Genomic DNA, 17,275 nt, shown 5'->3' with positions numbered 1-17,275 from the left:
TTTAGATTTTAGTCCATGTGTACTGTTTGATAAATTAATGGGCCTATTGAGCCAAATTAGGGGTCTACAGCTTCTTAAGCTTACGGGAATCACAGCAAATCATGTCGTGTAAACTTGTTTGTTTCTTCGTTTTGTCACGTCCAGTGTTCGCATCATCCTTCTTTTCAGATTTTTATTTAAACAAAAGATAACATAATACATTAAAATATAAATTTCGATAAAAAGAATTTAAACTATCGAGATGGACAGACTATAACTGTACGGGAAACATATGAATCTCATCGATCCATGGATTATTAGTCTTTTCCTTGGACGGATCAATACTTCTCAAAGCTCTCCAAACCGCACTATTACACTTAAAACCTGACCCAAAACCAATCTGCCAAGTCTTATCTCCTCTCTTAATCCTCCCTTTAGCTTCAATATAAGCAAGCTCATACCAAACCGAGCTACTCGAAGTGTTCCCAAACCTATTCAAAGTCATCCTCGAAGGCTCCATCTGCCATTCGGAAAGATTCAAATTCTTCTGAATCTCATCGAGCACTGCTCTTCCTCCTGCGTGGATGCAAAAATGCTCGAAAGCTAGCTTCATATCATAAACATAAGGTTTGATTTTAAATAATTTTTGAGACACGTGTGTCGCCAAAAATAGAAGTTGTTCGGACATTGGTAGGACTGACGGTCCAAGAGTGGTAATGTTCGTTTCGAGAGCTTCTCCAGCGATTTTCATTAGGTCTTTTGATAGCGAGACACCGATTTTGCTGTTGTTGTTCTTATCTTCGCGATGGTAAGCGCTGTTGAAGGCGTTGTCGTCAGCTCCTTTGTGGGTGCGGACAGTGTGGAGTAGTTGATACTTTGAGAGGCAGCGGTCGGAGGAGCGGTTAGAGAGGAGAACGGCGGCGCCGCCCATTCGGAAAATGCAGTTTGAGAGAAGCATTGATCGGTCGTTGCCTGTGTACCAGTTTAGGGTTATGTTCTCTGTGCTCACTACTAGTGCATACGAGTTTGCTTGAACCTGCATGAAATTAAAGTTGGAAAATATATATCTATAAAAAATCAAAGTTTTTATTTTACAAGTATATATATATATATATATATTTGTGTATAATTTTTTTTTATAATAAATTCGTTATATGTAAATTGTATGTCAATATTTACGGATTTCCGATATGATTAGTAAATATTATATGTGGAGTGACGGAATAATTAATGAAATGTTTTTTACAAAACAATATGTCGATATTCTTAACATTGGTTTTTCTCTTAAACATTATTATGAAAAAGGATTCCCATTTAGTTATTCACCAATGAGCAACGAATTTAAACAGATTTTCCTTTTTTCTAGTTTCTAGATTAGAATCCAATATGTAATTTTAGGCATATTTTTGGTACTTTTCACAATTTTGCTATTTTAGTGTTATAAATGCAAAACATGAAAAGATGTTAGTGGGTAAGTAATATCATGAAACTTGTTAAACACATGCATTTCACCATATGTGAGACTTTACGTGTATTTAGATTTTATGAAATTTATAGTCCTAATAATTTTAAATTTACGTGTATTTAAAAAATATATTTTTGATTTATTTTATTAGTTAATAAATAGATTGTATATTTCAAAAAATAAATTTTCTGAATTATTATTATTTTAAAATTATTAGTTATAGAAAATATATATTTATAGTTAAAAATTGTTTTTAATATATGTGTAAAGCTGGAGTAATCTTAACTAGAGGGGATAAATAATTACCTGAAGAAGCTGTTTAACGAGATCAATGGAGATAAGACCAGCACTACAACCCATACCACCAAGATTATAGCTCAAAATGTTTTCTCTGAGCTTATATTTATTCACAATCATAGCCGATAGAGAAGGCGTGGGATTAAACAAGCTACAATTCACCACAAGTATCCCAATATCCTTAGGCTTCACTCCGGTTTTCTCAAGCACTGCGTCTATAGCTCCAAACATAACCGTCTCAGCTTCTTTTCTAGCTTCAGACATAGAAGGATTCGGCGGGACACGTAAGAGAGCCTCCGGGACATAAGTCTTCTGCCCTAAACCGGAACGTTCAAGGATGTTTTGTTGGAAAGCGAGGTTGGCTTCTGAGAAGACACCCGCACGTTGAGACCGATCCATGAATGTTTCTCGAGTGCATATAAGAGAAGGGTCGGGTTTGTAGCAAGCGAAATCGAGGAGGAAGATTTTACGAGGACGGGTTGTGAAGTAGATGGTTAGAAAGATAAGCACAGTGGCGAAGAGAGTGGATGAGAGGAGGTGGTTGTATAAGGGAGTGTGATTAGTGAGGTTGAAGATGAAGGAGGTTGCAGCGAGGAGGATGTAGACGGCGTTAGATATTAGGTAATGGTAGCCGAGTTTAACGTATTTGAGGCATACCGAAAAGAGGAAGTTTGAGAGTTTTTTGTTTGTTACATCAGATAAATTATTGTTTGTCTGCTCGCTTTGAATGTGATTCTCCTTCATGGTAATTGGTAGGTATTTCGGATTCAAAACTAATAAGACCAGCAAAAACTTTATCAAAAAAAAAAAGACCAACAAAAACGAGGGTGTTCAGTGTAGGGAGATAACTTATGAGTTATGACCTAAAAGTGTGGAGAGTTATTGGCAATTTATAGGCAAATTATTAGAAAGAGGAGGCAGTTTAATAAATGTAGTTATGTTATGTATTCCCATGGTTTATAGGCAAAGAGTATTCATCTTTCCGTTGGTTTTTAGTTTATGATTACAATTAAGGAATATGTTACCTAAGTGCGATCCCAACAGTCTGCGATAAAATAAAGAGAAATTTCAATACACCTGAATAGTTGTCAACAAAGTTTTGGTAGATATTATTTAGTATGTTGAAATTGTGTGTGGAATGAGTCAAGTCAAATATATAATAGGTTGAATAACTTGTAAAAATCTAAAATATAATAATATATATAATTAATATAGTTAGCATAGAATAATTTGTAAGAAGCATATATAGTTATTATGATTTATAAAAATTTAGAGTATTATCAGACTCGTCCGTTTTAAAGCTGGTAAAGCATAAGGTCTAGGCCACCAGATAGATAATAAAAGAAAATTGAAGCCATATATTTAAATTATTTTGGTCAAGTGACTTGACTTTGTTGTTGTAGGCATACTTCTGGTGGGAAGCGTTCGAGCTCTTGCTAATGCTATGAACATAATTTAGATTTTGTCACTTATTATTATTGTTATCATTTTATTTTGTTTCTACTATATTTTCATCACCCTATAAAACCAAATACATTTTATTTTCCTCTCATATCCTCATCTATTCCATTCTTTATTTTTTCTTTGAATCTTTTAAGTTTGACTAGTCATTTTCTGCACACTGTTACTGTATATGGTTTTCAAACTTAAAACAATAATTTTCCAAAAAAAATCTTCTAACATACTATTAGAGACTAGATTAGTAAACGTCAAAAAAATGTAAGTAAATTCAACATTTTTAATTAATGATTCATACTTTTGAAGTTTGAGACTAATCTTTGACATATACAACCTATTAATTTTACAAATAATAATTTAAAAATATAAACCAATTTTACTGCAATTGGACAATTTTCAAAACTGTATAAATGGGCTGGGCCGACGTAAATAGAACTGTATTATCCATTTTCTTTAACTATATAGCCAGGTTACTGGTTAGTGGTTAGGTTCTCAGCAACTATTTATGGTTTATAGAGTTTAGATTTCAACTCCGGAAACCGAAACAGAGCGAACACTAGTTCATCCAAAAGCACTGCTTTGATATAAGAAAATAGCACTCTCAATTAGCATTTAGCACGATTTTAAAAATTTGAATTTTGGTAGATACTTGAAGTTTATTGCGAATATACTATTGTTTCCACCGAGTATAATGGCCGGCGATCTTATATGCATAACAAGATACTGAATGTCCACAAAAAAATAACAAATTACTGAATTTTATATTTTTATTCTCATGATGAGCATAATTACAGATTGATTTTATATAATATTATGTTCAAAGATTTATGGCTATAATATCGTATGGAAATTGTTAAAATGTTCTTTTTTGCAACTACTATTTTTTGTCTTATAATTTGGAGAGATAATATATTTACCGGTCAATGTGAAACGCGATCCATCAAGTCACTTGTATGCTTGTCTCATATCTCCACGATTAACCTGTCTTATGGATTCCAAATCAACGTTGATAAAGTTTTGGGGATCACCCAAATATATGTTTATAGATCCCAATATATTTGATTACCATTTTACGAGGATTATAAAGGAGAATTTTAATAAGAATAAATTATAAATTAATTAGTCTCTCCGAACAAATAAATATCATAAGTTGTCCAAAAATTATTTGTGGAGTGTGGACCATCGGGAGAACCGCAGAGATAATGAATAAGAAAAAAAATCAAAATTATTTATTAACACAACCGAAGTTTAATTAGTCAATTAATTAACAACTACTTTTATAAATTAAAGTAAAAAATATACATTCCGAGCAATGTACTATAGTTAGCCCCCACCACAAGGCTATATTGTTAGGAGTTATGCCAACATTCAGAATATATATCATGAGCGTCTAGTGACAGATTCTCGCATATTTACTTTTAAAGTATGAAGTTCACAAACAATATATTTAAGTGAATATGATCATTACAAGTGACTAATTAATTAGATAACATTCATTACAGCAATAGTGACGTGTGTAGAATCAGGTATGTGTTTAGAAGCTCTAAGCGAAATAATGAATGTATGTAAGCTGGTTTTTTTTCATTTTAAAGAAATGTAAGCTGGTTTAGGATAATTAGTTTTGAAGTCTGAATTGTAGTTACATAAACTATCATTTTTGCAAAATATATAAGCTATCATTTTGGGTTAGAGTTTTGAGATAATACCAATATGTATGAAAATATGTATACATCATATATGAGGTTTGCAGTATTTATATTTAAATAAAATGACAAAATCACTATATTCTATATGAAGAATAGAATATGGAATATAGTGACTATACAGTGTTACAAAAAAATATAGTGACTATATATACGTAAGACTGATGTAAATAATTGCTTATGTGTAAACTGTAGAGCAGGCGTTGACGTAAAGTAATTTGTTTGAGTCTCACAAGAGTAGTAGCTTTCACATAAAATCACAATATACCGTTTAGTCAATGTTAACTTAGCATTTGGTTTTGTCGTTTTAACTGCATGCATGCATGTCGGTTGGCTGCACTCTTTAAAGAAAATGCGAGACGTATATTCCAACAACTAATTTGAATAAGGAATTTATAAAGTAAAGGGAAAATCAATCAAATGATCATTTTGTGGTAGAATGTTTAGAGTTGTGGCCTTGTTGTGTCCATCTGAAAATACACCTGGTCCTCACACATTCTTATCTAGCAAGTTAAGATGCAGACATATATACCTTTGATAATAAGTCATTTATTTCGACATGATACCTTTAACATACGAATGTATATGTATTAATATACACTAGATCTTGACCCGCGCTTTGGAAGCGCGGAATATTTTACGATGAAAATTTTTATTAATAACTTAACAAATATTTTGGTAATTTTTAAAAGTGTGTATTTAAAATATTTTTGCATTTAAATCAGTGTTTTTAAATTCAACCCGATTGTGATTATACCGGTTAATTCGGAGATCTGACAATTCAATTTAGGTTTTTAAAATATTCATATTAAAAAAATTACTAAAACCCGAGACTAACCGATTGAACTGTTGGATGACCGATATGTAATCTAATTTGATTTAAATTGTAATAATTTCATAATTTGTAATCTTATAAAGTTCATTATTTTACAATTTATGAAATTATGACGTTTCTACAAAATTTTAAAAAGAAAATGATAGATATAACATAACTAAGATTAATTATTGTATTATTTGGAAACATTGATAGTAGTATAAAAAATATATTGTTTGGAAACATTGATAGTAGTATAAAAAATAAATATATTGTTTGGAAACATAGATAATAGTATAAAGAAAGAAACATTGATGATTTAATGTAAGTTTAACTATAAAGTATAAAGGTGTATTTAATTTAAAAACTTACAAAATAAATGTTAGGTCCAATAGAATGTTTCTGTTTTAATAAGATAGATGTTAATTAATACACACATCAATGGTGGTCTCCATCTTGAACAATAAAAAGGTGGTTTCCATAAATTCATATATTCTTTGTGACTATTCATATATAGATTTGGTTGCATGCATTAGTTCAGTCTCATTAAAGTTTCACATACAATCCATATATGTATGCCGGCGACTTTTTTTTTTGTGGTCATGTAAGTTCACCCTAGAACTCATATCATACATTCACTGTTTACTGTTATCATGTGAATTCCATAGTGACTTGTATATATTTGATCAGATAAAGTAGATACAAATTAATAAACACGACAAAATGATATATAAGACAACGTGACCCAACAAAGTTAACAAAAATTTTGGGGCTTTGTTGATTTGAAAACTCATGCAGAGTTTTTGGGATAGAAACAAAAGGAGAAAAAGTGGTAAAAGAGAGGGATGTAGACAAATCAAGGAACAACAGTAGGGTTTAAGATGTTTTTGCTTCTAAATTTTATTGGATGTAACTTGTCCTTTCATCATCTCCATGTTTTCCTTCTTCTCAGTAATTCAAAATTTGGTTTTGGAATTTATGGTGATATTCTACTCTCTCCACTTTTGGATTTTGATGCCACTCATGTCCCCTCTCAATTCTCTTAAAATATAGAATATACAGTATAATATTTTAAAATTAATACTCTATAAATTAATATATAAAATCTCTATAAAATAATATAATTTTTATAATTTCAAATTGAGATTTAAGTTCAATTAGTATGTCGATAAATTAATAATTTCTATAAATTAATAAAAGATTATGATTTTAGTGTAATTTCAATATTATTAATTTATAAAAGTTTCACCGTATATACAAATACAAATTTTCTTATTATTATACTCTAATTTCGATATAATATATACTTTTGCCGGCCATGAAAAAATCTTCTTTGAATATTTAATCGGGTTTATTAGGTACATATACACAAGCTTTGGGTTTTCTTTTCCGGATAAAAATATAACGTTATCTTCTTCGTTTCTTGAATAACTTTTTTTTTCGTTTCTTTGAATAACATTATAGCCTTCCATACGAAATCGATATAGACATATAGTGAATAGCCATCACATCACATCATCTTCGTTAACATCATATATCAGATCACCTTAAATCTGTCTCTCATTCTCTTCTTATCTTACAACAAACGGATTTTCATCCACGAAAAAATAGATGTACCAATACCATTCATCAGAACATCTAGAAACAGATATTTTATAAACCAAATAACATGGCTCTCATATCAACTGATGGATGCCACACAAAATGTTATGTATTCCCAAAAACATATAATGTACGTATTTTGTTTTTAACAATCGATTTAATCTGTAAACTATAATGTTCCTGCTACAAATACAAAGTGGTGTTTATATTATATATGCATATTTATATCTTCAAATACAAACGAGTATTGACTCGTCTGTATATTTAGTCTAGATACACATTTCGTTCTCTATACATGTGAATTTTAAACAAATAAGTATAAACGATGCATTGTATAGTATATTTTATTTAATTTGTGTTGGTGGTTTGGAATATTTATATGCAAGAGGGCTACGCTTTTATTGTGGGATGAATAATTGAATCATGTGGATGTGATATGCATAATTGGAAGGTTCCGGCGAAGAATCTTACGGAGAAAATCAAACTTAACTATATCTTTTAAAAAATATTAGAAAACTATCTAGGCAAAACAACAAATATTAATATTTGGAAGTCAAAAAAAGGATTCGTGCTAATGAGTTATTTTAATGAGTTTTAGTTTGAGAAACTACGAAAAAATACGGGGATAAAATTTTATTAATTGAACTGCAAGAATGTCAATGACAAAAGGCCTCCTTCTCAGCTTACTTTTCTCTCAGGCACTAGTTACTAGGAAGGTTATTACCCGCTAGCTCCAAGACATTACTTTCCTCCTTCTGCTCGACAACAGTACTTTTGCAGTAAAGATATTCGAATTGCTTCCCTTATTGGGTGTATCTACCGGTCCGAACAGCGCCCTGCAGGATTACCCACCGGGTTCTTCCCCCGACTTCGTCGGAGGGACCGCCGTCTCCACCCATTCGCCGGCTGAGGACGTCACCGGAAAAATGCAAGGAGGTCCGTTCACTGTGTATGACCTCTACAACTCGAATTGGGAGCGGAAGTAGAGAGGAAACTACTCCCTGCCTCCAGTGAACCGCTTTGAGGAATCTCAAGAGTAACAACCGGGGATTCCTGGAAACTTGCTGTAAGCTCCATACGACCACTACGCTCTTCAACCTGTTTGAGATCCAAGTGTTCCAGACAAAACAGAGTCGCTAATCTCGTTCATCCAAATTCTTTTGGCGTAAGGGGACTCCCTTGAGCAAAAGAAAGGTTCGAGTTCAGATAAGACAAGTCTAGACAAATTTTTAAGCTCCTACTAAGCAGAAGCTGCTAAACTACTAGCTGAGATGGCGCACCGAAGAATATCATCTGCAGAAAAGGGGAAAGGGATTGAGATAAGCCAACACCAACCTGCTCGCACGGCTCGCGTCAAAGCCCCCCTACCTGACAACGCAGACTTGCTACGCAAGCACTCCCTTACCCTTATTGGAAGAGTCACTAACAAGTCGGTACAGAAAGTGTGGAATGTGATTCCTTTCTTTACCGAACACTGGAAAACAGAGTTTAAACCAGTAGGAGCAGACCTTGGTAACGGCCTCTTCCAGTTTCAATTCGAACTCGAGTCAGACCTACTCTCAGTGTTGGAACAACGGCCGTACCATTACGCTAGATGGATGATTATCCTCCAAAGGTGGGAACCGACAGTCTCTCCACAATTCCCCTCTCTTATACCGTTCTGGATAAAGGTACAGGGGCTCCCTGTCCATCTCTGGAATGAGACTACGGTCAAGTGCATTGGGCAGGATATAGGACTGTATGAAAAAGCAGAAATAACAGCTCTTGCGGTGCGGATGAAAGTTCATATCAATGGCCTGCTGCCTCTAATTAAGAGCTCGGTTGTAGAATATCCTAATGGAGATGAGGTTACCACAACACTGGTATATGAGCGGTTAGACAAACACTGCACCAAATGCCTTCGATTAGACCATGAGTTGAAAGAATGTCTAATGGCTAAAGCAGAGGCTCGAGCTGCACAAATAGAAAGAGAAGCAGTGATAGAGGGAACAACTAATTGCCCTATCCCTGCAGGTGAGCAAAATGACCCCTTCCCGAGAGTCTCTAACCACTGCAACCAGAATCGAGAGGGAGAACACAGAGGTGGAGTGTACAGATTCTCTGCATCAGAGGGCTCAGAAAAACAAGCAAGAAGCTCACATCGTGAGGACAGAGATTTCTCTACCCACAGACCTTACAAGTCTCAAACAAGAGTTTGGCAAGAAAGAAGCTCAAACCGTCAATCTTCTCAGGCTAGAGAGAGAGCCAGACATGAGCATGAAAGATCCTCCCGCCCTCCTCGCAGCTACTACAACCAAAAAAAGCTCCCTGAGCCGACCTCTCGCAGCTACTACCGAGAAGTCTCGAGGAGAATCCCAGACAACAAGGAAACAGGGTCAAGTTCATCTAAGCTGAATCAGGATACATCTGCTGGAGGGATTCCTCCACAAGGCAGTCAAACCCCGATCCCACAGGAAGTACTTGATGAAGCTAGAGGGGAGTTAATGGACTACATTAACCAATACACTAAGAGCGCCGACCCAACAGAAAGAGAGGCCAGGATTGAAAGAATGCGACAGGCAGAGGAACAAGGAGAAATGGAAGAAACTGCGATCCAAATGGCTCGAACCTCGCTGCTGGCAAGTGCTGAAAATCAAAGGAAAAATCTGGCTGATGTTACACCAGAACGAATCCCGGCATCCCAACGTCTAGGATCCGCGACTCATATCTCTGCTGAATCAGGGAGAAACTCGACAGTACAAATACTGAACTCTCAAGAACGGGTTCCTGTGATGCTCCGACTAGGTCCATCAACTACTCCACCTCAGTTACTTGGGAGTGAAGGGGTACAGCAGCTGAACTCAACAGAGAGAATCCCTGCTACTCAGCGCCTGGGACCAATCTTGACCTCTCCAGATGATAGAACTCAAGAGGCAGTAGCTGTAGCGCCTAAACGCAAACCGGGACGTCCTCCAGGCCGAAAAGCACAAGAGAACAACTTGCAAGGAACTAAACCGGCGCCAAAGAATAGGAGAGTAACTCAGAAAAAGAACTCACCAGCGAGAAGAAAGAGCCCCTCTAATGCAGCTGCAGGTTCGAAATCGAAACCAAAGTCTAGGACAGGAACCTCTCGAGGAGGAGCCCAAGGTACATCAACAACAAGCTCTGACAACAGACCGCTCTGCAATATGATTCCAGCTACGGTCAAACGGAGGATGGATTTTCGAATCCCATCCGCTCCCGGTCCTTAAAGATAGGAAGTTGGAACTGTCAGGGTTTGGGGAATCCCCAGACAGTTCTACGACTCAAGGATATGATTCGGTCCATATCCCCGGAGATTATTTTCCTCTCGGAAACAAAAAGCCCCGACAGCTTCGTAACCAGTAAGACCGAGAACCTAGGTTACGACAACAGACATCTGGTACCTCCGACAGGACACGGAGCAGGAGGACTGGCGTTGCTATGGAAGGACAGCGTGAAGCTGGAGATTCTCTCTTCAAATGCTAATTTTATAGATACTCACCTTGAGGTGGAAGGAAAATCTTTTTTTGCAGCTTTTGTGTATGGTGATACTGATAATAATAAAAGGAAGATATTTTGGGATCAGATGGTGTCACTTATGAATGCACGAGACTCACCTTGGATGATAACAGGGGATTTCAATGACATTCTTAGCAACTCAGAGAAAGATGGTGGACCGACCAGGGCGGAAGGGTCCTTCTGTGACCTGCGTTCTTTTTACTCAGAAGGAGATCTCTTCGACTTGCCACACTCCGGTGATATGCTATCTTGGAGAGGGGTTAGAGGAGACCATCTAGTGCGTTGTCGCTTAGACAGAGCTGCAGCTAATTGCTCATGGGCGGAGTTGTTTCCTACAGCTAGGAGCCAGTACCTTCCAATGGAAGGATCGGATCACAGGCCAATTATCTCAGTGTTTGAAACAACCATAAAGAAAAGGAAGGGTATGTTCAGATTCGATAGGCGCTTAAAGGATAACCCGGAGGTGAAAAAGCTTGTGGAAAAAGTTTGGCTTCAGACTGCGGGATGCCCGGTGAGAGACAGAATTGCGAGAACCAGAACTGCAATGGTGGAGTGGAGCAAGAACCAGTACAGAAATAGCAGACTGCTCATCGAGACTAAGCGGCATGAGCTTGATACGGTCCTCTCTAGACCAACAAACGATGCAGAGCTGATACAGAAAATTAATGATGAGCTGATGGAAGCATACAAGTCCGAGGAAGAGTACTGGAGACAAAGGAGTAGACTCTTATGGCTCAAACTGGGTGATCGAAATACAGGCTATTTCCACGCAGTATCAAAAAACCGCAAACGGGCAAATGCCTTTACGGTTCTTGAAGATGAAGATGGCAATATGGTCTACAAGGAGGACCAGATATCTCAGGTCATAGTTCGCTATTATGACTCCCTCTTCACATCGACCGAAGGAGACAGAGCACAAACAGTGCATCAGGCCTTAAGGGAGATGGTATCTGCGGAAGATAATGCCAAACTTTCTGTGCTTCCGAGCGCTGCGGAAATCCACGAAGCTGTTCTCTCTATACATGCTGATAAGGCCCCTGGACCGGATGGATTCTCCGCCAGTTTCTTCCATGCTAATTGGCATACAATCGGCCCTGCGATAGTGACGGAAATTCAAGATTTCTTTGAATCGGGTGTTCTGCCACCAAACATCAATGAGACCAATATCAGGCTGATTCCAAAGATTCTAACCCCGCAAACAGTGGCCGACTACAGACCGATAGCACTATGCAATGTGTACTATAAGATCATAGCAAAACTTCTCACCCGAAGACTTCAGCCTATACTCTCCTCCATCATCTCCGAGAATCAATCCGCCTTCGTGCCGGGACGAGCCATAACAGACAATGTGTTGATAACACACGAGGTCTTACACTTCCTTAAGACCTCAAAAGCGGAGAAGAGAATATCGATGGCGGTGAAAACTGATATGAGCAAAGCCTACGACAGGCTGGAATGGGAGTTCATTGAGCTTGTCCTACTACGGCTTGGATTCGAGCAGAAAGTAGTTACTTGGATTATTCAGTGCGTCTCTACTGTTACATATTCCTTCCTCATTAACGGCTCGCCTAGAGGAAGGGTCTCACCGAGCAGAGGCATCCGTCAAGGAGACCCTCTTTCACCATACATATTCATTTTGTGTAGTGAAGTCCTCTCGGGACTTTGTAACAAAGCTAGCGAAGATGGATCTCTCAAAGGGATCAGGGTGACGAGAGCATGCCCTCGAGTCAACCATCTACTCTTTGCGGACGACACCATGTTTTTCCTACGAGCTAATAAGGACAGTGTGCTAACGCTCAAGCGGATTCTCAAGCAATATGAAGCCGCGTCCGGACAGGCCATTAATACCGAGAAGTCTTCTATTACCTTCTCGAGACGGGCTCCAAGCGAGTTAAGACAGAAGATCAAAGATGAGCTAAATATCCAAAAAGAGGGAGGAGTTGGAAAATATCTCGGCTTACCAGAGCAATTTGGGAGGAAGAAGAGGGATCTCTTCACCTCGATAGTCGACAAAATTCGACAAAAGGCCAGCAGCTGGTCGAATAGGTTTCTGTCCACAGCGGGGAAGATGACTATGCTACAAAGCGTCCTCTCTCCGATACTTTCCTTCGCGATGACAGCCTTTAAGCTTCCTGTCTCTTTATGTAAAAGAATTCAGTCCGAGGTCACAAGATTCTGGTGGGACGACAGCCCGGGGAAAAGGAAAATTGCTTGGACATCTTGGGATAAAATGACGAAACCGAAAGAAATTGGTGGGTTAGGTTTCAGAGACTTCCAGGCTTTCAATGATGCCTTTCTTGGGAAGTTAAGTTGGCGCCTCATGAATAATCCTGACACCTTACTCTCGAGAATACTGCTAGGGAAATATTGTGCGGAAGAGACCTTTATGGAATGTTCTAAAAAGACTACTGCTTCCTATGGATGGCAGGGTGTTTTGATAGGCCGCGACCTACTGAAGGAAAACCTAGGATGGGTTGTTGGCGATGGGAAATCGATAACAATCTGGTACTCACCATGGCTGAACCTTGAGGAGCAAGAAGGAGTTATTGGACCAGCTAGGGAGACAGACATGAATTTAACAGTTGCCGAGCTCTTCCGCCAAGATACAAATGAATGGGACGATGAGAAGATACAGAACCTGCTTCCCCACCTGCAAGAGAAAATCAAAGCCATTAAACTGAGCCTGTCGGGGGCTCCTGATAAAAAGGTCTGGGTCGGATCACCAACAGGTGATTACACTACGAGGTCTGGATACAAAGTTGCGATTAAACTGAGGGAGGAGAGGGCTCCTCTGGATGAAAATCCTAGAGAGATAGACTGGTTCAAGAGTGTTTGGAAGCTTAATACCTCACCAAAAGTCAAGCTATTTATGTGGAAGACTTTCCAAAACGCCATTCCGGTTGGAGACCAGCTAGCAATCAGGAACATCAACGTTGACACTCGCTGCAGAAGATGCAATACACCAGAATCTATTAATCATCTCTTCCTCCACTGCCCTTATGCTAAAAAAGTCTGGGAATTAATCCCAGTATCCCCAGCAGTGGATTCGAGTGGATTAATAGATTTAGAAGATGTATGGTTGGATCTTTGTGGTAAAATTTGTCTCCCTCCTACAGGTCTAGCGGCTGGACATCTAGCTCCATGGGTTATATGGCAACTATGGATTTCCAGAAACAATCTCTGTTTCAACAATATGTTTGAAACAGAGGAGGTAATTGTGACAAGAGCATTGCGGATGGCGAGGGAGTGGACAGGAGCGCAGGAAAAGCAGCCAACGAAACAGAGAAAACAGGTGACTCCAACCCCAAAGCCACCTAACTTTACCCTGGTTCGATCTGATGCGGCGTGGAGAGCTACTACAAGGATGGCTGGACTTGGCTGGATCTTGGGGGAAAAAGGAGAGATAGCGTCCAGCTTCTCAACGGCAGATATGGTGCGCTCGGCCCTAATGGCGGAAGGTTTGGCAATGCGCCAAGCGATCAATGAAAGCTACATCTTGGGGCTCAAGAGGGTGGTGTTTGAATCCGATTCTTCTCAACTCATCAAAGCTCTTAATGGAGAAGCTGTTCCGCTGGAACTCTATGGCATCATTGCCGATATCTTTGACTTTTCTCTCAAGTTTGATGCTGTTTATTTTCGTTGGATCTCTAGAGATGATAACTCTGATGCAGATTCAGTGGCTAAGCAAGCACTTGTAATGGGTGAAGCCTTAATGGCAAGCACCTAACTCTATTATGGCATTTATATCATTTGTGTTTCAAAAAAAAAAAAAAGAACTGCAAGAATGTCAAGAAGGTTCAATTTATGGCATGGCGATATTTTCAAAACAATAGTTTTACTATAATCTTCAGGCTTTATTTATAATAATTATTTGAAAACTATTAAATTATTCAATTTCATTTTTAATATTTGAACTTCATTTTATTTTTATAAAAAGTAAGCCTGCAAGGAATAATTAAGGATGTCCTAATCAAATGCAATCATATACGACCTACAAAATCTATCCTAAGAAAGATTGTAAACAGTAATTAAGTAATAATAGTAGTGATTAGTGTAAAATAGATCAGGATCAACTCATCAAAGGGTTAAATTCATCCACGTGTCTATAGTCCATTTAACCAAATATCTCTGATATACGACTTACACATGCAGCTACCACCTAGAGAGATATATAATAGAGACTCATCACACTTTGTATTATTTGAGTATTTTTATAAAAACCATTTCCCCATCTTCCTCATCACCTTCCCGAGAAGAAGAAGAAGATTATTGAAAAAGAAGAGAGATTAGCAATGATGGGCAGTGTCGAGCTGAATCTGAGGGAGACTGAGTTGTGTCTTGGTCTTCCCGGCGGGGATACGGCGGCCCCAGTGACTGGAACCAAGAGAGGCTTCTCGGAGACGGTTGATCTGAAGCTGAATCTGAACAATGAACCTGAAAGCAAGGGAGGATCTAAGCCTCATGACGTCGTGGCTTCTGTTTCCAAGGAAAAGAGTTCATGTCCCAAAGATCCAGCCAAGCCTCCAGCCAAGTAATATTACCATTTTCCCTTTTTATTTATTTTTCCGATCTTCGCTTGATTTTTTTTTATTTATCTTAAAAGTTAAATAAAACTTTACAAAAAAAAACATTTTCTCCACAGTATATATTGTGTTAGTAAACATTTAACTAAGTGGATAAAGGTATGAGCAGAAGAAAAAAAGTTAATTACTAAAGTGTAGTCACTAAACAATTTTTAAAAGAATAAGTTCAAACTCTCAAACTGGTAGGTTAACAGGTTTTTTTTTATTGAAACACCTTTATAGGTTTTTTTCTTTCTTAAATTTTTGAACATCCACCGGAAACAAAAGGGTATAATTCGGTCACCCGTTAGGCCATACTCTCATGCAAATAGGATTATATTTGGGACACCACGAAAAAAATTGTTAGATGAAGTGATATATAGCTTTCTGCAGTTTTACATATATTCACATACAAAATCTTGTACAACATAACCATCTTCCATTCTTATATATATAATTTTATAGGGCACAAGTTGTGGGATGGCCACCGGTGAGATCATACCGGAAGAACGTGATGGATTCGTGCCAAAAATCAAGCAATGGCACGGAGACGGTGGCGTTTGTGAAGGTTTCAATGGACGGAGCACCGTACTTAAGGAAAGTCGACTTGAAGATGTATAAGAGCTACGACGAACTCTCTAATGCTTTGTCTAACATGTTCAGCTCTTTTACCATGGGTACGTACATTATATAGAATTTTTTAAATATAGATATATATTTCTTACTAAATATATACTGCATCAAGATTAATACTAAAGTTTGAAAGATAAGAACTCAATTAAAGGCTATAGACTTGCACAACTAAAATTCTAGACACTATATTTTATTGTGAAGGGAAAAATGGAGGAGAAGAAGGAATGATAGACTTCATGAATGAGAGGAAAGTAATGGATATAGTGAATGGTTGGGACTATGTTCCCTCTTACGAAGACAAAGACGGTGATTGGATGCTCGTCGGCGACGTCCCTTGGCCGTACGTCTTCTTCTTCGCCTTCCTTATTAATTACGTATGATCTGATTAGAATTTATTTATTGATCATTTCAATAACCCCTTTGTTTAAATTTATTATTCGTTAGAATGTTCGTTGATACATGCAAGCGTTTACGTCTCATGAAAGGATCTGACGCCATTGGTCTTGGTATGTATTTTCTACTATACTCAGGCTTAGTGCATTGTCTAAAGAATTGAATATATTGATAAATAGCCAAAGATTGTGGGAAATTTTAGTGGCTTGATAATTGTAAAACATATTTCAGCTCCGAGAGCAATGGAGAAATGCAAGAGTAGAGCTTGAAGTTAAAAGATTAAGAGGTAATGATCGTATATTTGATTAACACATTGATGAGTGTTAATTGTGGGCTTTACTATGAAAGTATTTGTTTCATATCTACTATTTTTCTTTTAATTGTCTGTTTTGATCTGCATCATATGTTGGTGTGTAGATACGATTTATATGCTATAATTATATGTAATGAACTTAAGTTAAATATGTGAGACGTTTGTAATAATACATATGTAATAATTTTGAACATCTTTTGTGTTTCTCTTTCTTTTTTGGTAAAAATGTTTATATGACTAGCTAGGAAAATGCGATATATCTATAAATGCAAAAAAACTAGCAGTGCTGTTTTAATTCTCTAAACACAATTTCGATAACTGGAATGACAACATACATGTACATGTTAATATGTTATAACTTATATTGTATTGAATGTAAATATGAAAATGGTGAGGACTCAGCTTGCTGGTATATTTGACTTGTTGGTACTTAAAGTGATAACTGGCTTTGGTTGGAGGAAATAAATTAGATAAATAGGACCCATAGGGAAGAGAAGGAGCAATGCCATGTGCATCTTTATGGGTCTCTTCATTTCA

General features: G+C 37.3%; 2 protein-coding genes across 2 annotated transcripts; one reads left to right on the top strand and one right to left on the bottom strand.

Annotated features, from left to right (window-relative positions):
- Positions 1-188: 188 nt before the first annotated feature.
- Positions 189-2,498, bottom strand: LOC108821097 (3-ketoacyl-CoA synthase 2-like). Its single transcript, XM_018594143.2, has 2 exons — positions 1,751-2,498; positions 189-1,015 (listed from the first exon to the last, which is right to left on the bottom strand). Exons 1-2 carry the CDS (start codon positions 2,483-2,485, stop codon positions 251-253), a joined length of 1,500 nt encoding a protein of 499 aa, XP_018449645.2. The 5' UTR covers positions 2,486-2,498; the 3' UTR covers positions 189-250.
- A 12,623-nt stretch (positions 2,499-15,121) lies between these two features.
- Positions 15,122-16,942, top strand: LOC130502691 (auxin-responsive protein IAA17-like). Its single transcript, XM_056997481.1, has 5 exons — positions 15,122-15,368; positions 15,865-16,076; positions 16,234-16,372; positions 16,477-16,538; positions 16,657-16,942. The coding sequence occupies exons 1-5, from the start codon at positions 15,130-15,132 to the stop codon at positions 16,692-16,694; spliced, it is 690 nt and encodes a 229-aa protein (XP_056853461.1). The 5' UTR covers positions 15,122-15,129; the 3' UTR covers positions 16,695-16,942.
- Positions 16,943-17,275: the final 333 nt, after the last annotated feature.

Source organism: Raphanus sativus, unplaced genomic scaffold (assembly GCF_000801105.2).
Source record: "Raphanus sativus cultivar WK10039 unplaced genomic scaffold, ASM80110v3 Scaffold0661, whole genome shotgun sequence".
In the NCBI taxonomy this organism is placed as follows: Eukaryota; Viridiplantae; Streptophyta; class Magnoliopsida; order Brassicales; family Brassicaceae; genus Raphanus; species Raphanus sativus.
This window is presented reverse-complemented; position numbering and strand designations above follow the sequence as displayed.